Source organism: Hyaena hyaena, unplaced genomic scaffold (genome assembly GCF_003009895.1).
Source record: "Hyaena hyaena isolate Hyena2069 unplaced genomic scaffold, ASM300989v1 scaffold_157, whole genome shotgun sequence".
Lineage (NCBI taxonomy): Eukaryota > Metazoa > Chordata > Mammalia > Carnivora > Hyaenidae > Hyaena > Hyaena hyaena.
Genome location: NW_024080789.1, coordinates 2,850,952 through 2,871,240, shown reverse-complemented (window position 1 = coordinate 2,871,240; position 20,289 = coordinate 2,850,952). Strand labels below are relative to the sequence as shown.

Here is a 20,289-nt window from a genome sequence, read left to right as displayed (position 1 = left end):
AGTTTTTTCCCCATTGTATATTCATTCATCCTTTATTGAAGATAAGTAAACTCAAAATGGAATGAAGACCTAAATGGGAGACCTGAAGCCATAAAAATCCTTGAAGAGAGTACAGGCAGTTATTTCTCTGACACTGGCCATAGCAACATTTTTCCAGATATCTCCTGGGGCAAGGGAAATAAAAGCAAAAATACACAACTGGGACTAACTCAAAATAAGTTACTGCCAGGCAAAGGAAACAACCAACAAAACTAAAAGGCAACCTACTGAATGGGAGGAGATATTTGCAACTGACATATCCGATAAGCGGCGAGTATACAGAACCTATAAAGAACTAATACAACTCAATACCCAAAAAACAAATAACCCAATTAAAAAATGGGCAGAAGGCATGAACAGGCATCTCTCCAAAGAAGACATTCAGATGACCAACAGACACCTGCAACGATGTTCATCATCACTTACAATCAGGGAAATGCAAATCAAACTACAATGAGCTATCATGCCTGTCAGAATGGCTAAAATAAAAAACAGAAGAGACAACAAGTGTTGGTGAGGATGTGAAGAAAAAGGAACCCTTGTGTGCACTGTCGGTTGGGAATGCAAACTGGTGTGCCCACTTTGGAAAATAGTATGGAGCTCAAAAAATTAAAAACAGGGGCGCCGGGGTGGCTTAGTCGGTTAAGTGTCCGACTTTCGTTTAGGTCGTGATCTCATGGTTCGTGGGTTCGAGCTCCATGTCGGGCTCTGTGCTGACTGCCAGCTCAGAGCCTGGAGCCTGTTTCAGAGTCTGTGACTCCCTCTCTCTCTGACCCTCCCCTGCTCGTGCTGTCTCTCTCTCTCTCTCTCTCTCTCTCCTAGAAATAAATAAAAATATTAAAAAAAAAATTAAAAGCAGAATGACCCCTATCCGATGATCCAGTAACTACACTACTGGGTATTTACTCCCAAAACACAAAACACTAATTCAAAGGGATCCATGCACCCTTACGTTTATTGCAGCATTATTTACAATAGCCAAACTATGGAAACAGTCCAAGTGTCCATCAATAGAGGAAATGGATAGAGAAGAAGTGGTGTATATAGTGGAATATTATTCAGCCCTAAAAAAGAATGAACTCTTGCCATTTGCAATGACCCGGTTGGAGCTAGAGAGTACAATGCTAAGTGAAATAAGTCAGAGAAAGACAAATACCATGTGATCTCCCTTACATGTGGAATTTAAGAAACAAGACAAATGAACAAAGGAGAAAAAAAAAAGAGAGAGAGACACAAACCAAGAAAGACTCTTAACTATAGAGAACAAACTGGTGGTTACCAGAGGGGAGGTGGGCGGGTGGGGATTTATGAAATAGGGGATGGGGATTAAGGACTGCACTTATCATGATGAAAAAAATAAAGTAAAATAAAATAAGTGGAGAAATCTATGAATTTATATGTGTTGCGCATTTTTGTAAATGCATTTAAAAATCACGACTAGTTTTAATTGTCTTTGACGTGAAAGGCAGGATCAGCAGGATAAAAGCCGATTTTACTTTTGATTAAGTTTTATATTTCTTTCTGTTTAAAAAATTTTTTTCCTTAATATTTATTTATTTTTGAGAGAGAGAGAGACAGAGTGTGAGCAGGAGACGGCAGAGAGAGAGGGAGACACAGAATCCGAAGAAGGCTCCAGGCTCTGCTCTGTCAGCACAGAGCCCGATGGGGGCTCGAACCCACAAACCATGAGATCACGACCTGAGCTGAAGTCGGACGCTCAACTGACTGAGCCACCCAGTCGCCCCTATATTTCTTGAATCCATCTGAATTTGTTGATGTCCTGCTTATAGGATTTTTAAGAACAACATAAATTTTTCTTATTACAATTGATCTAGAGAGTTCATTGCACGATTTGTTCGTTTATTCATCAAGAGTTTAAGTTCCTAGTGTACGTCAGGCAGCCTATTGGCTATTTGGTATTGAGCAGTGAACAAAACAGGATTCCTGTCGTTAGAAAGCTCACACTGCCGTGGATTCAGGTTTCAAACAGTCTTCTCTGTGCAGGCTTCCCCACTCTTAAAAGACTCCTCACCCCCACGAAAAGCATCTCAGACCAATTGCCTGTACTTTTTATTACCTCATGAAGAAATAACAAAAAATAAAGCATGGGGACTACATCCACAAGCCACCTCTAAACTGTCATGTCTGCTTTACAACCACACTGCAGGTTTCCACATGCAGCAGGGATCAAATACCGTGTCAGTCAGATGGGTGTCTTGGGCTGCCCTGGAAACCCCCTCACGCTTGTGTGACTGTCCCTCCAGGAAAAGGCCCTTCCAGTTCTAAACCACTGACTTCACAACGCACCACTAGAGCACACACTGTAAGTCGCTGGCAGCCTGGACCAAGACAGCTGCTAACTTAAGTGGCTTTTAGGCCCCCACACAGAAGTTCCTGTACACACGCTTTACTACATGGTTGGATTCTTCCTATGACACTCGCTTAGGGCATAATAATCAGGGAAGAATTCAGCCTACAGGCGTAGCTTTGAGGCTCCTCCACCAGCTGGCATCACCAAAGTAGGCTTTAGCTACGAGTCAGCCCACACTAGTAGCAGGGAATTGGATTCAGGCTGCTGAGCAGTCTCTGAGGCGAAGTGCTTATATTTCACTGCAATTCCTATTTGTCTTCTTCTTTTCTTACACATGCAAATGAAAATGCCTCAGTTTTTGGTTGCCAGGACAGCTGAATGCTGTCATCAGAAAAATTAAATGCTTGTGTCAAAAGAAGGAACTGCTTTTTAGAAATTCCTATGCATCTTGGGGCAAAGAAAGAAATGCTGTTGACAATTCGTCTTTGTACAGGATGAATGTACTTATTACACATGGTTTTTACGTGGCTGAGAGCAACTCTAGCCTGAGGGGAGCCAGAAAATTTTCAGGCTTTAGAGAGAGGCACCATGACTGGTCACTGACCATTCCACTCCACAGTTACTCCCGTTTCCACAACCTAGGTGACCTTGGGTAAACCGCTTGACCTTCCCATGCTCTGGCACATTCCATTTCCTTCCTCATGCTGTTCTATCTGCTAGAATGCCTTCCTTGATCTCTCCTCCAAATCTCCAATTCTTTAAAAAAAATGCTGTCCTCTGAAGCCTTTCCTGATTTTCTTAAGCCAAACCAGCTTCTTTCCTCCTCAAATCTCCCTTCTAGATTATCTACACCTCCATTATATCAGTTATCACATGGTATTACTGTTGCATATTTATCCTTCTGTTTATTTTATCACGTTGTTTTGTGGCCATCTTGGGGTATCAAGCAATATGTTACTACTATTGCTCTTATGCACGTTAATAATATTGTTAGTAATATTATGATTGCTTACTATGTGTGAGTCCCTATATGAATACATTACTTCTGTCACAATGGTCCTATGAGATGGATATTATTATTATTATGATTATGTTTTTTACAGTTGAGTAAAATAAAACCAAGGGAGATTATACAAAAGATTAGTAGTGGCATTGAGTCAAAATAAAGTCTATTTTGCCTTAAAGCCCATACTTCTAACCACTATTGTAAAATACTACCTAATAAATAATAGTAGATAATATTTACTAAGTGCTTACTAGGTGTCAGGCTCTATACAATGTGTGCTACACACATGAGCTAATTTGATCTTCATAAGAGCCCCGTGATAGAGACATTGTGAATATCATCTCATTTTTTTTTAAAATGAAATGAAATTTCACAATGTTTAAATGACTTGCCCAAGGTAGCAGAACTGTGGAGAGTGGACTGGAATATAGGCCAGTCTCTCCCAGAGCCTGAGTCCTTTTCCACTATTCTACTTCATGACAAGATGGTAGAATGTTCTTTAGTCTTTGTAAACATTGCCCAGGTTTTCAAGAATAATCCTTCTGGAAACAAAAACCTGGAGAGGCAGCCCTTCCGAGTCATGCAGACAAACGAGGTCTATCAAGCCCCAGACACTCACCTTAGCACGTGTGTGGATCCATTAATGGTGGTGGTTGAACAGGGCACCGCCTGGCCCAGAATGGAGGGTCTTCGGTAGCGCTCATCATCACAGCAGAGGATGATGAGGAAGGCACGTCTGAAAGATTTATTCAAGAAGGCGTAGAGAAAGGGGTTCAACCCAGAATTGATGTAGCCGAGCCAGAGGAAAGCAGTCCACACTTGCCCGGGAACAGTGTAGTCTACGAATGGATCCACAATATTGGTGACAAAGAACGGAGCCCAGCAGAGGCAGAAACAACCCATGATGATGCACAGGGTCTTGGCTGCTTTGGTCTCTGTCCTCATGCGATGAGTGCTGTGCTGGTCGGCCGGCTGGGGCCTGCCCTCCGAGGGGGCCCCTGCCCGTTGTAACATCTGGATCTGGTGGGCATGCTCCTTCGCGGTGACGTAGATGCGATAATAGGCCAGCACCATGAGGAGAAACGGGATGTAGAAGGCCACCACAGAGCAGGTGATGGCGTAGGGCTTGTTGACCATGAAGATACAGTACGTAGAGTTAGAGTTCTGGTTGAACTTTCTTTTTTCTATCTGAGAGTTGGAGGGGGAGCAAAAATGAGGAAAGAAGGAAGAAAGGGAAGGAAAAGGCGAAGGGAAAGAAGCAGGAGGGGAATGAGGAAAATGGTCGGAAAAGAAAAAGGATGAAAAAGAAGAGAAAAGGAGGGGTTGGAAGGGAGAGAGAAAAGGAGGGGAACAGAGAAGGGCAGAGAAGGAAGAGGAAAACAAGAGGAAAAGGAAGAGGAAAGAGAGAAGAAGATTTATCAGCAAAGCTCTCTTTTTCTTATAAGCCTATAGCCCATAGAACCACAATGGTAGAAAAAGAACACGATTGCATCCCAGGGCGCAGAGGGATTATCTGAGCACCAGGGGCTGAAGGCCCCGGGAAAGAGTAGAAATAAGATAGGCACAAAATCATCCTTCATTCTCTCTACCCAACAGACAGCAGAGTTAGCCTCTCCCCTTCCCGCCTGCCTGCACACAATCCATCTGGTAGTAAAAGTCTTTGAACTGAGCTCATTTTCCTCAGGACTGTCCTTACATCTCAGCATTTCCTATACAAAATTTAGAAGTAGCTTATCAATTTCCATACGCATCTTCAAGGATTTTGACTGGAGTCAGAGCAGAATGATTGAGGACAATGGACTTCTTTCCCATGGTCAGAAACAATTCACAAACATGTTAAGTCTTTCCTTTACTTAAATCTTTTGAAACGGATTTCAGTAATATTTTACAATTTGTGTGTGTGTAAATGTCTTTGCACGTCTTTTGTCAGATTTATTCCTAAGTATTTGACTTGTTGTTCTATTGCAAATGGTATCACATTAAAGTCCTTGATTGTAATTGTTTATTGCTGGTATATAGAATTCAGTGAAGATTTTTTTGTATGGCTATGTATCCAGCAACTTTGTTAAATTCGTTATTAATATTTTGTCTCTAGATTCTTATGAATTTTCTCCCTAGGTACCCATGTGATCTGCAAATAATAAAAATTTCATTTCTTCCTTTCCAATCTTAATAACCACTTTTCTCACATTATTGAACTTGATAAGACCTCCAGTGTAATTTTGAATAGAAGAGGTAATAGCGGACACCATTTTACATTCCCAGTTTTAGGAGGGGAGTTGCAATATTTTACTATTAAGTATGATACTTGCCAGAAGTTTTTTATGGATGCTCTCTTCTATTTTTAGTTTGATGACAATTTTTTAAAATCATGAATAGATACTGAATTTTGTCAGTGAATTTTTGGCAGTAATGAGATGATCTTGTGGGGTTTCCTTCTCTCTCGTATTAACATGGTGAATTACAGCGATTGTGTTACATTCCTGGAATAAACTTCACTAGTATTAGCTACTGTGACACAATAGATCTCTTTAAAAATTGAAAGACTTTTCTCCCTAACATAAATTCTGTCTGCTGACAGCTCTGAGTTATCAGCCTTGTCTAGGAATAGCCTTTGGCTGAAGACAGCTGTATAATCCAATGACACTTCCTGCCTAAGGTCAGCCTGCATCCAGTGTGAATATACACACGAACAAATGTATGAATAACAATTATATATGATACACACACATGCCATTTTATTTGTGTGCACATTTAGTGTCTTGCCTCATAGTGTATTATAAGGTGATAGTAGAAATTCCCATTGAATTGACATTCTTCTCATAACGAAATCTCTGTACCTCAGGTAATATGACTTGCCTTAAATGTATTTCATCACAGCTACGCCACCTTGCTTTTGATTAGTATCTGCATATTATATTTTTCCATTATTTTATATCAACCTTACTGTCAACTTGTATTTCATGGGCCTCTCTTATAGGCAGCATATATTATGTATTGATTGGTTGATGAAAAAATTTGGACCAGAACTTACAAGAACCTAACTCTGTATTTCTCCTAGGAGCGAAGATTTGGTATTTGTTAATTTACTGTTTGTGGCAACTTTATAGAACTTAATGACTTGGAATGATAAGAATCCACTGTACCTGTATTGGGAACATGTGGGTTGTGCTAGCATCTCTCTAAGCCAATTCAATGTGCAGTTGAGTGGAAATATATGAAATGCAATCACAGCATCATGGAGCAAATACAAGGCATGTTCATAGCAAGCAGCTGCCCCATCCCCCAGCTGCATGAAGTAAATAGGGGACGCCTCCAACTCTGGAAATGAACAACAGTTCTCTAGATCCTTTCCCTTAGAAATGCTATATCTGAAGGTAAGAGCACGGCACCCTTTTTTAAAAGTTCTGATGCACAAAATTTGTGCTTCCAAAGGTTTTCTCCATTTGGGAGTAAGTTTAACATAGAGATTAAGAGCATAGACCCTGGAGTGCAGTAAGCTTGAACTTAGCTATAGTCACCACTACTCCCTGCCACTCCAACTTTGGCTAATAACTGCACCTCTCTGATGCTCAGTTTCCTGAGGACAATGACAGGATCAACTTCATAGCATTGTCGTGAGGCTTGAGTAAGGTTCTCAGTAATAACGATTAAGTGAACATGGGCCTTGGCAAACAGTAAGTGTTCAACATTTGTTGGCCATTACTCTTAGTCTACTGGTTGTTGGAAACTTGAATTTCATTTCCCGTGAGATTGGCAAAACTGAGAGTTTGAAAGAAGAAGGATAGGATTCAAGAAAATATCCATACAGTCTCCCTTGTATGAATCCCCTTTTACTTCTCCACTCCTTTGTCCCAGCATTTCTTTCAGAAGCCCAAGGAACTCTCGTTCTGACATACCACATGCAAATCCTGGCCCAGCCTTGGTTTGGATATCCTTTCCTGGACAAAGAACAAGGCAAGATTAGGGGCTAGGAACGTGGTGGAGAGAAGAATAGGCAGCTCCTACTCTTAACTGGTCTTGTCGGGCTGGAGCCTGCTCACAATCTCTCCTCTCCAGTCCCCTTCCTACCTCAACATGGTCCTGCACCAAATGTTAAAGTGACTGCCTGACAACTTTGTTAGGGAACATATATCTCTGCTATTGAATCGCCACCATAGCCTTTGATCCTCACTGCGAGTCTGGCACCAGGAGCACAGTGTGTCAGAGCTGGAAGACTCTGGAAGGTAATCTGGACAGGGGCTGGCAAATGCCTGGCTCGTGTACCACGCACTGTTCTCCTACCCTCTGAGAGACATTCCTCCACCGAAGACCAATGCACCTACTCACTGGAGGCTTTCAGGGCCAGAGACAGAGCTGCACTCAGGGTCCAGTTCTCTTGATTCTTGGCCCAGAGTTCTCTTCATTTTCAGGAAGCCTCTGCCCACATGACATGTTTTCTGCTGGTCACTGGCAGCCATGAAGTGGGATGAAGGCCTCTTGGGGCACATCACATTGCTGAGGCTCTCTAGTCTGAACACTAAGCTTTGAGTACCTGTTTTGCTATTTACTCGGCATATTACTTTATCTTTTTGAGCCTGACATTTCTCATCTGGACAAGATGAGGGAAGGATGTTATTAGGATTCTATGTAAAGTCTGAGCATAATTTCTGGCACACAACAAATATTCAAAAATGTTAGCTTTCTTTTGTTGTTGTTGTTATTGTTGTCACTCGGATCACTGTCAGAATCTTTCTGGGGCCCCTGGGTGGCTCAGTCGGTTGAGTGTCCAACTCTTGGTTTCGACTCAGGTCATGATCTCATGGTTTGTGAGATTGAGTCTGGCATCTGGTTCTGTGCTGACAGTGTGGAGCCTGCTTGGGATTCTTTCTCTCTCCCTTTCTCTCTGCCTTCCCCCACACATGCGGGCTCTCTCTCTCTCTCTCTCTCCCAAAAATAAATAAACTTTTATATATATATAAAGAATTTTTCATAGAATATTCACCCAACCTGATATTGTTTATTTATTTAGGATCCCAGGCAAATAAAGTTAATCAGAGAGCAAACCAGTGGGTACTCACCAAATCAATTATGCCAATATTATTCCAGCCTTGCATTATAGGGAGAAAAGAAATAAACATGGGAATGACCCAGCAGCCTCCCAGCATTAATGCGATGCGCAGAGGGGTCATCTTGTTCCTATAGACCAGAGGCTGGCAGCAGATGGCATAATACCTGGAAATAGAATAGAAGGTGTGGGTACCATGGGAAAGGAAGAATGAGAGGTAAAAGGAGGGAAGAATGATTGAATAGAAAGAAGAGGAGAGAAGGAGCAGAGAGAGAGGAGAAAGGGAGTAAGAAGAGGAAACATTGGGAAAGTAGGAAATTAGAGGGGGAAGCAGAGCATAAAAGAAGGAAGGAAGAAAAGAGAAAATAATGGGGGATGGAGAGGAAAAGTAGGTAGTAGAGAAAGGGAAGATGAAATGAAAAAACAATAGAGGAAAGAAAAAAGCAATTACACAATGAATGTGATATTGGCCCATGAGTTTCTAGTGACATACATATAAACTTCAGATCACATGTGAGAGTCACTGCCTGGACTCGGCCCACATCCACCTTCCTCTCCCCATATAAGAAAAGGCTGACATTCACTTGGCAGTCTGCTCTGTCTCAGGCGTGGTTCCACAACTTACCTTCATGCCTGGGCATTTCAGAGGCTTCTGTCCAGCCCTCTGGACTCTAGTGTTCAAGGCCAACTGTATCCCTCTTTGATAACAAGGTGAAGTCTCCCAGGGTTGGCCCTATATCTGAGTTTTAAGAAATGTATCTCAGATTTGTCCCCATCCTCTTAATTACCTGGCTATCTTGAAGTGAATATCTAAGTCAGTGTTCCAGAGATTCCACTCTTCTCCCCTACATCAGACTCACCTGAGGAGGCCCACTTAAAATGCAGATTCCAAGGATCTCCTGGATCAGAGTCTGTTGACAAGGGAGTTTGCATTTTGACAAGTGGAAGTCATAGCTGCTGTTTGCTAAAAATGTCCAGCTCCCCCTTCTGGGCACATGTGCTTCCTGGCCTTCTTGTGGTTGGATGGGGCCAAGCGATTGGTCTGGTCAAGGAGTTGTAAACAGAACTGACATGCATTACTTCTGGACAAGACCATTAAAGTGTTTCCCTGATGCCAAGAAGGTAAAAGTTCCAATATTCCCTACTCCATCATTTCCTACCTACTGGTGGACCACCTCACCCTCATTTATCAGGGTCTTCTCCTCCTCATGGGATGCACTTCTTATGGCTGTTTGAGTCCATGTTCTGCCAATGTGTTAGCTTTCGTCTTTCTTCCAGATAGAGATGCAACCTGCTCTACTCAGTGATCTGGGCTCTAACTCCCAGACTGCTTCTTGCATATCATTCCAGTCTCAGAAATCACCACTTCCACATCCAGGCAGTTCTGGGAATCTGACAACAGGCACAATACCCTAGTAGGTCTATTGGCTATTTGTCTTTGGAAGAGTCAAAGAATAAGTGCAAATAGAAAGCCTGAAGGCTAAGTTTATTCTTTAAGATTTGATACCATTTAATGATGAGACACCCCCTTCTACCCCTCATTTTATGCAATTTGCTTTAATTTTCCCACCTCTTCTTTTCTTTTCTGAATTCAAAGCCTAACTAACATAACAATGGCTATATTCTTTGAAGAGGTGGTGGTAGGATGAATTGGGAAAGAGGGTGGAATAAGAAGGAGAGCTTGCCCAGCGTTGGAACATGAGACGTGGGTGCATAAGAACTGAACTGAAAGGGCAGAATTGCTCCTTTCCCTCCAAGGCATCAAGGAGCAGCCGACCACACTGTGCCGCTAACACTTCCAGTGGCCAGTAACACAGTGGGTGTCCTGGCCTGGACCAAAGTGCGAGAAACAACAGACCAAAGAACAGGAGAAAGGCTCACCTGGGAGCTCATTTTCTCTACCTTTAAAACTGACATGGTAACAAAATCTAACTAAAGATAACTCAATAATGGAAAGATCATGATGAGCTTAAAGTCCCACCATGATCTTGACTTAAAAGAAGGGCAAATCATTATCACAATGACAGATTTTTCTGAATGGCTGTGTTAATAATCATAAAGATTTATTAGTAACAGAATTAATCATGAATTTGGAGTATATGAAAATACTTTTTTAATATTTTAAAAATATTTTTATTTATTTGAGAGAGAGGCGGACAGAATGAATGAGTAGAGGAGGGGCAGAGAGAGAGGGAAGAAGAGAAAAATCCCAAGCAGGTTCTGCACTATCAGCAGGGGACCTGATGTAGAGCTCAAACTCAAGAACTGTGAGATCATGACCTGAGCTGAGATCAAGAGTCAGATGCTTAACCAACTGAGCCACCCAGGCACCACCCTCAATTTTTTTTTTTTTTTTCAAACTGTGCTCTCTTCCTCACTCACTGGAGGGTCTAGATTTAGACATTGGTTTTATCCATTTAGCATCTTTCCTCCTTTCTTTTGGTAATAACATCCAAAAGCCATCGAGAATTATCTCTTTTCTGTTGCTTTCATGGTGTTGGGAGAGCAAATGATGATGTTCCCAAGTTTTCTGGCCAGGGAGTGACCCAGTCAGACTTTTTCCTGAGACTCTGAAGGCCACGTGGAGATGGGGAAGTCAGCGAAGGTCTCTCTATACTACAGCGGCCTCCTGGTGGGGCTGGGAGTAACTCTTGCTCCTTGTATTGTTGGGTAGCCATGATCTTGTCTTTTCAGCTCCTCTTTCTTTAGCTCTTCTTTCGATTAAATAAGCTACCACATATATTTCCAATAAATTCCTTATTTTTTTCTTTGCTTAAGCTTGTGTTATGGATTGAGTTGTGTCTCTTCTCCCATTCCTAAAAAAATATGTTGACGTCCAACCCTCAGTACCTTGGAATATGACTGTATTTCCAGAGGTAATAAGATTAAAATAAGGCCAATAGTGTGGGCCCTGATCCAAAAATGGCTGATGTCTTTATAAAAAGGGAAATTTGGACACAGATTCAGATATGCTTAGAGATGGTGGATTGGAATGATCTGAAGTTAAGAAGAGCCAAGGAAAGCTCCTTCCCCTATAGGTTTCAGAGAGAGCATGGCCCTGTTGACATCTCGATTTCAGACTTCTAGCCTCTAGAACCATGAGACAATGCATTTCCTGTTCCAAGCACCCAGTTTGTGGTACTTGTTATGACAGCTCTAGCAAACAAAGTTGGCTAAAGTGCATCTCTTGCCCCCAAAGTTTCCAGCATCAGTAAAAATGATTCTGAATGTTAGACGTGTCCTTCATAGATACTTTGTTTTAAGTAATAATATCTTTGCTTCATTCAGTATACTTTCATATCATAGCTCAAAGTTATAACATCCCTCATCTACCATCCCAAAGAAGGCAATCGAGGGCTAAGTGAAGAACAGATGTTGCCGTATCTTTGCTGTGTAATTTATGATTCTTGAGGTTTGGAATAGATGTTGAATAAAGACAAAAATTCAGGAATTTTGGTTGGATTTCCAATGTCACAGAAATCCAAAAATTTAAAAAAAAGTCAAAATTAAATATCCTGTGGGACAAAAAGTAAGTTTGAGGAAGCAGGATATCTCACCTGAGAAGAATCTTGAAGCTTCCATATATGGAAACAGATATTCAGATGGTCATGTTGGGAAGACAATACAATTTACAGAAGAGGACTTCATAATATACAGTTATATTAGTGCTCAGAACACTTTCGTGAAAGTCTTTCTTTCTAAGTCTTGCTTGGTCAGGATGATTTATCTGATTCCCATGGTATGATGACTACTGTGTACACAATAAGATCTCCTCATGTTCGATATGGGTGAGAGGATGGGCAAAATAGGTGAAGAAGATTAAGGGCTACAAAGTTCCAATTATAAAATAAATAAGTCATGGTGATGTTAAGTACAGATGAGGGAATATGGCCAGTAGTATTGTAATAACCATATATGATGACCAATGGGAACTAAGCTCACTGTGGTGATCATTTCATAATGTATGTAAGTGTCAAATCCCTAAGTTGTACGTCTGAGAGATATATAATATTGTATGTCAACTTCACTTCAATAAAAATAGTTAATTAGATTTATTGATTTTATTTTACTTTTTCAGTTTATTTTTGAGAGAGAGAGAGAATGAGTGAGGGAGGGACAGAGAGAGAGGAGACAGAGAATCCCAAGCAGGTTCCCCAATGTTAGTGCAGAGCCTGACGTGGGGCTCAAACTCATGAACCATGAGATCATGACCTGAGTCGAAGTCAAGAGTTGGATGCTTACCTGACTGAGCCACTTAGATGTCCTTAATTAGATTTAATTTAAAGAAAAATGAAATGGTCTGCTATCCCATGTTCATGGTCTGTTGTCCAGTGTCCTCACTTTAATTGGCATTACCGTAGGTTGCTAGAAGCTCCTGCCACAGAGGTGGTGACAGATTTCCTTTTGAAGTTCAACTTCAAGAAGAATAGTGCAAATGTTGTACACATTTTACCAATCTTTTACACATTTGATCTATACAAGTCAGTGCCCTGGACAATGGATGCCTGAAAGAAAGTTGCGTGAACAGCTCATTCCCCAGGGGTTCAGTTGGGATGCATCTATATGAAAGACGCACAGATTATTGTAGAAATTGACTCTTGCATGATGTGGAGTGGTTGGGTAAACCTGAGAAAAATCCTTTATCTCCTACTTAAAAAATGAGTGATAAGTAAAAGGAAACATTTTTTTAAATTTTACTTAGATTGCATTGGCTAAGTTGCAAGTGATAGGTCAGGATGAGTAAGAAAATTGTGTCTAGGTATGTGTTTGACTTGAATCTTTCTCTCTACATAATTTTTAGCCTGATGCTATCTTACCATTGACATACTTTGATTTTGTAAGTGGCATGTGGTGTAAAAAAAACCATGAGATTTGTATTGGGAGCTCAGATTACGGCACCCACTTGACTGGTGGGTTCAAGATTCTTACCAAAGCTTTGGCACTCTTGAGGCAGCTTCCTGCAATAAGCCACCTCATATCCTTCTATCTTTCCTGATAACTTTCTAATCTTTGCTTTCTGGCAATGAATCAAGAAAAATAAGAATCGTCTTGAAGTCTGCATTCAAGAGTCTAAATTGGGTAGGTGAAAATAAACATTGCTGAGTAAAATGATTAAAAAAATTGAGTTTGAGGGCTCCTGGGTGGCTCAGTCAGTTCAGTGTTTGAGTCTTGATTTTTGCTCAGGTCATGATCTCATGGTTCGAAGGTTCAAGCTCCAAGTCAGGCTCTGCACTGCCAGGCAGCCTGCTTGGGATTCTCTCTCCTCCCTTCCCCTCTTCTCTCTCTCAAAATAAATAAATAAGTACACTTAAAAAACTGAGTTTGAGTGTTAATTGACTAATGGAAGTTCCTTAAAAATTCTAACCTCTGTCTACAGATCAGGGACTAGACAGAAATCTGGTAACTTGATTGTCACCTGTCACAGCTACTGTTTAATTCCTATATTTGGATTATATTACTCCTGCAAAATAACAAACGTATTTATCCTATTGTGAACTGCCCCCAAAACACACATACAATACCACTAGGCAGAAGTAGCTAAATTTGCAAGTTCTTTGGAGCTCAGGCAAAGCGCATGAGCTGAGTTAGTAGGTACTATTCACTTATTTACCAAGGGCTCTACCAGTATTATCTCATTTAGTTCCCATAACTACTCATGAGGCAGGAACTATAAAGGCATCCATTTCACAGATGAGGACACAAGCATACAGAAGTGTCAGGATTTGCTCAAAGTAAGAGCTGAGCTGGGATGGATCCCAGGCCGTTTGACTCAAGGGACAGGATGTCAACTTCACCACTATCCCTTCACTCTGCCACCTTCCCAAAGTCCCCAAGGAATCATTCTAATTCTTTAAAACCCACTTTGGAAACAGTAGAAACACTGGATCTCAGAATTTTCAGAATCCTGAAATCCCTAAATTCTCTCTCTGAAAAAGAAAAAAAAAAAAAGAAGTTTATCCAGGCCAGCCTGAAGGCACCGGGGACTGGGAATTCACCAAACACCACTGTACTACTCTCTAAACTTCAGGCTATTCTAAAGTTAGGAAAGTTTCTGCCAAAATTGATTCTTGTAACTTCCAGTTTTACCCTCTAGCTCAATTAAAAATTTCTGTCTCTAATTCATTCTCTGCATCATGGTCCTAAAGACAACTGAGAAGAGCTTTTCCCTCCTGAAATATTTGTGCTGGAAAAATATTCCCAGTTGTATGCAACCTGGGTTGATTGTGCTCACCAAGGGGTATTTGGCAATGGCTGGAGACATCCATTGCTGTCGCAACTGGAAATGGTGATGCTTTTACATCCAGTGGGTAGAGGTCAGAGATGCTAAATGTCTTTAAATGGACAAGACAACCTCCCAGTCTCCAATAAAGAATCACCTAATTACAATATCCATAGTGGTGAAGTTGAGAAACCATGGTTTAGAGGAGGTGATGAACACCAATAGCAAGGGCTCCCTGTCCTCTGCATAGGCGATAGTGTGCCATTATGTCTTAACCATGGATGTCACAAAGAGAGCACAATACTCCAGTGCATTCTATATGGACCAGAGAAGACTAGTACCTTGCCTTCCACCCTGCTCACTATAACTTAGTACAGCCTAGGGGACACCCAGCAGTACAAGACACTTGTGCCCCCTCAAAGAGCTATGATCTAGGATGGGGGGTGGGGTGGGAAAAGTCTACTTTACCTGATTTGTAAGTTCCAGAAATATTTGCCTTATTTACCACTGTATCCCCAATGCCTTGTACAATGCTAGATAGAGTGGATGGGTTGAGTCACAGAATGGGTTGAGTCAGTAATAAAATAAATTCTTTTACAATGTGGGACCAAGTTTTGGGAATGCAAAGGTCATAGTTAGTCGAGGGGTGGGAAGGTTTTCTCCAAGTAAGCGTCCTTTAAGTTAGACATCAGAGACTGAGCAAGGATGGTGGAGGAGAAAGTGTAATCCATGTACTATAAATAGTATGGACAAAGGCCAGGAGACAGAGATCATATATATATAAAATAAATCCATAAATATATATCCATGTATCCACATAGGCAGATAAACATAAAAAGAGTACAAGTTAGCTGGGCCACAGACTATTTTAAGAAAATAGAACCAAAAAAACAAAAAACAAAAAAAAAAACCACGTTAAAAAAGGCCAGCCCAGGGACGGTGGCTCTCAAACTATAGTATGCAATGGAATCACCTGGAGGGGTTGCTGAAATACAGGTCCTGGAAGATCTGGAATGGGGCCCAAGGATTCGCATTTCTGTTATTGTTACTGGGTGACACCACTGCCGGTGGTTTGGGGACTCTGGAGAACCACTGTCTCAGAGGTTTTTTAATGTTATGCTAGGAAGAGTCTGGCAAAAGTTTTTTTGAACTGGAAAATGTCCAAAAGCTCTTTGAACTGGAAAATGGCGATTGCTATGAATGCTTCTGCAGGCTCTACTAAAGAGGCTGAATTGCAACAAATTCACGGAAAAGCGTTGTTGGTTCCCAAGCCAGGTGGACAGTGTTTGTGAGGGAAAGTGATTTTGTCTCATCACAGGAATAGATTTATCTGCAAGGTCTGTTCCCTAGACTTCCATTGGACAAGTGCCATTCTCCTTTAACTAAAAGACTTTGACAAAATGGTTAAATGAATGTTCAAGTGACAACTGAGGTTCCAGGTGGCCAGGATTAACTAAGATGTGGCACAGGTATTTGCAAAGAAACATCTTATGCAAGACATTTCAAACTATTGCTCATAAAACTCTATTAAAATCCCCTTCGGTAGACCAGCCACCAGCTTCCCCAATTGCAGCCGTGTGTAAAAATGTGATCACATTGCTTTTAAATGTCTCTGGGGACACAATTTACTTTGACAACTCTTAGAAGTCAGTCATGTATTTTGAGCTCCATGCTAATCTCTTCCCCACTTGTCCTACAATTAAGGAAAATTCTTCCTCCTCACTTCCTGCCATCCCACCTCAGGGAAAGCAGAAGGAACAAGGAGAATAGTGTGGAAACTTAGATTCTCAGAATTAGAGGAGATTTTAGCAGTCAACCTTATGTCTTTATCTGAGTATCACATCTTCTTGACTTAACCATTTATTAGCTCTGTGGTCTCAGGATTAGTTATGTGACTCTTCCAGGATCCAGTTTCCTCATATGCAACGTGGGTATCAATATGTCCACCTCACTGATTGACAGTGAGAACTGATGAGATAATGTTCAATACAGAAAGTTTTGGGCACATAATGCTTAAAAAACAGTAATTACTATCTTTACTTATGTATGAGTAAAAGATCAGAGGGGATATATATTATCTATATGAATTCAAATAGATTCAAATACATTCTGGAACCAGGGGCTCTAAATTATTTAACAAATAAAATGGAGGTCACCTGGTTCAACATCTCTCCTAATAATAACAACGTGGTGAATGAGTTGGTCCCTAAAGGTGAATGGAAGCATTGAGAGTATATTGGTTGCAAGCAATGAAGTTGATTTCATGTAGTATCCTCATATGCACTTAGTTCAGGCCCTGCCATCCTATCTGAAATAATTGAAGTGGACATCCTGAATGGTCAGTGAGACCATATCTCTAATCAAGATTAACTTAAGAAAGAAATGTAGACTGCAGGAGAGAAGAGATAAAGTAGCATCTGGCTACTAAGACCCAAATATTGAAATGGAATCAGGAAAACAAACTTTCATCACAGATTACCGCACCCCCCCCCCCCCAACCACCCTTCCCACAACTCTTAATTCATAAGCCACAAGCTAATGGCGTTCAGGACTTAGGACTAAGGGGGTAAATAGTTCCACCAGATCAGTAAATTTACTAGTTACAAGGGCATTTTGTCTTCAGCAAGACAATCACTTCTGGTATCAATTCTTTCATGGATATTCCTTCCAACATTTGACAAATCACATGGTGTTTTTGGGTCTCTGTTTTCTTATGTGTAACAGGGAAGTTAATTACATCTCAGCTTTTGTAAGAGGTCGTAGTTGTGTTGGGTTAAAGATGGCCACAAATTCTTGGAAATGCTTCCCATCCAGAGCCCCATGCTGGGCTCCCTTGTGACTGCTTAACAGAGAACATTAGAAATAGTTGGAGAGAGGGAGGGAGGCAAACCATAAGAGACTCTTGAATGCTGAGAACAAACTGAGAGCTGATCGGGGTGGGGAGAGGGGAAGAGAGGGGAAGGGGGCTGAAGGGCACAGAAGAGGGCACTTGGGATGAGCACTGGGTGTTATATGGAAACCAACTTGACAATAAACTGTTTAAGAAAAAAATAAAAATAAATAAATAGAAAGTAGATAACAGTTTACACAGAAGGAGGAGGAGGAGGAGGAGGAGGAGGAGGAGGAGGAGTGAAGTGTTGTATGCCAGTCCTGAGACTAAATTTTAAGAGGGCTCTTGGTTTCTCAAAGCCATGGGCTGTCATGGAAGAAATCGATCATGTATGAACACGAGATCACATATAGAGACTTGAGACCACATGGACAGGGACAGGGGCCCAGCTGAGCCCAGTTTTCCAAATGACCCTGCTAAGTTGCGATCAATGTGTATGATAAATTGCCTTGGAGCCTCCAGGCTCGTCTCATCTCCAGCTAAACACCATCAAGTGACTTTAGCCAAGACCAGATTCCTGATACACAGAATTGTGAGATCTGATAATAGCACATTGTTTTTTAAGCCATTAAGTTTTGGGGTAGATGTTATGTGGCAACAGATAAGTACAACTGCTGAAATAAACAGGTAACATACAGTCTGGTATGACTGTGGGGGTTCATTGGCCGGATAATAGTCCTCCCTCCAGTAGGGGATCTAGATGCATTATGTAGCAAAGGGCTGGATGAAAAGATTTATCTTTCTCCTCCTGGTAACTGGTTTTGTTATATTTCAGTTGTGATTTCCATTTGGAGTGGTGTAGAAACAGCAGCAACTTCAAGAAAAAGCTAACGCGCTTTCCTTCTGCTTCCCAAGGAGCTTGGCAAACTGTCAGTCACTTCGAGGATCAGTGAAGAAGAGCCACAGCGGGGGTATTCATCAGGGCCCAGGGACACAAAAGGGGGCTGAAAGCAGAGGGAGCACTTCAGGTTCCAGGAAGAAAATCTTGTGCAGGTGAGGGATTGTGGGGAGACCCCTTTCTGTTAGAGACCTGGACTGGCTCCCCATCTCTACCCTGGCTCTGCACAGTACTTTGCTTATGTCTGTGACACAGCACATCTTCAACTGTATTCGAACTGTTTCTTCTCTCTGCTATAGCTACTACTATTCATACTCTACACGTCACTCATTTACTGAGGGCACAGTATGCAGCAAGAACTGTATTCTAGAATATATCTCATTCCCATAGCAACTCTGCAAGGCAGTTCTCATTATCCTCATTTTAAATATGAGGAAACTGAGGCCAGGGAGTTCAATGCACCTGCCTAATACCATACAGCCAGGACACAGTGAAACTGGGACTTAAACCCACATCTGCCAAAGTTTATGCCCTGGAATTGCTGGTGAATGGTCAGGGTTAGACAAAAGCAACCCTCTTTAGGAAGAGGACAGAGAATATGTGTGCCCTATAAGCTTTATGAGCTGAGGACACATGGAAAAATGTAAATATATTTAAATAAATTTAAAGGGGCATCTGATAAATAAGGTAATATACAGGAATAATAACTAAAAATCTACCGCAGCAATCAAGAAATGGGGTGGGAGGAAAGGAGTGAAGAGGAGGAAGATGGATTTGAAAGATATTTATGAAAATGCATCTATGATTTGGCATTCAGCTGGTCATGGTGGATAAGGAAAAGATGACCTCAAAGAATTGCATTTAAATGACTAAAAGATGACTAATAGATGTGCCTTTGATGTACAAAGTAGAAAAGGATATTAGTTTATGATGGAAATTTCCATTTTGGGCACACTGGATTCCAGAAAACAGAAAAAAGCTTAAGGCAAGATGCTGAACAGGCAGGTAGACCTCGGACCCCAGAGTCCAGCATGGGACAGGACTTCAGGAAGGGTGAGAACAGAGGTGCAGGTGAAGCCATCGAATGGGTGAGCTCCCCAAAGGAAAGAGGGAGATACCTTATGCTGGAAGCCTAGGGTCTAACCTTCAAGGACACTCAGCCCTACAACAGGAAGAAAAAGACAGCAACCAGTATCTGGGAAGGTACCCACAACAACCAGTAGAAATTTACATTTGGAAAGGAAAACAGTAATGGAATAATACTTGTGGCTAACATTTACTGAATGCTTATTACGCGGCATGCTCTGATTTATGTTCTCTTGCACGCACTCAGTTCCATTCTTTATGAACTCCAAAAGGAAGGTACTATTCACACAATGTTAGAACTGAGAAGATAAAACCCAGAAAATTTAAATAACTTCTCAAGATTACACAATTGGTAACTGGTCAGGCAGTCTAGCACCCCGGGTGTCATTCTTAACTACTTGCTATATTGAGTATCTAGAAGGGTAGAAAAATGAACACCAAAGTCAGACCAGGCAATCACAAGACATATCTCAGAGCATCAGCTAAATGTGGCTGGAGCACTTGCTGTGGACCAATCAGAATAGCACATGGACAGGTGAATTGAACGCTGGCTCTCAAGGATCTCATAGTCCAGGGTGAGAAGGAGATAAACCAGTTATTAAGATGAGCAATAACAGGGGCCACCTGGGTGGCTCGATGGGTTCAGATCCAACTTCAGCTCGTGTCATTATCTTGGGGTTCATGGGTTTGAGCCCTGCATCGGGCTCTGTGTTTATAGCATGGAGCCTGGAGCCTGCTTTGGATTCTATGTCCTCCCACCCCCATCCCTCCCCCACTCAAGCTCTGTCTCTGTCTCTCTCAAAATAATAAAAAATTAAAAAACACTAAAAATTTGTAAAAAATGAGTGATAA

At 41.4% G+C, this 20,289-nt stretch overlaps 1 protein-coding gene across 1 annotated transcript in view; it reads right to left on the bottom strand.

The window, feature by feature from the left end:
* The window catches only part of HTR4 (5-hydroxytryptamine receptor 4), a 53,764-nt gene that overhangs the window by 22,110 nt on the left and 11,365 nt on the right, over positions 1-20,289 (bottom strand). Inside the window, exons 4-6 of the mRNA XM_039239456.1 lie at positions 8,417-8,570; positions 7,256-7,297; positions 3,976-4,544 (exon numbers count right to left, since the gene is read on the bottom strand). Coding sequence (XP_039095387.1) covers positions 3,976-4,544; positions 7,256-7,297; positions 8,417-8,570 — 765 coding nt within the window. The remainder of the gene's footprint in view (positions 1-3,975; positions 4,545-7,255; positions 7,298-8,416; positions 8,571-20,289) is intronic.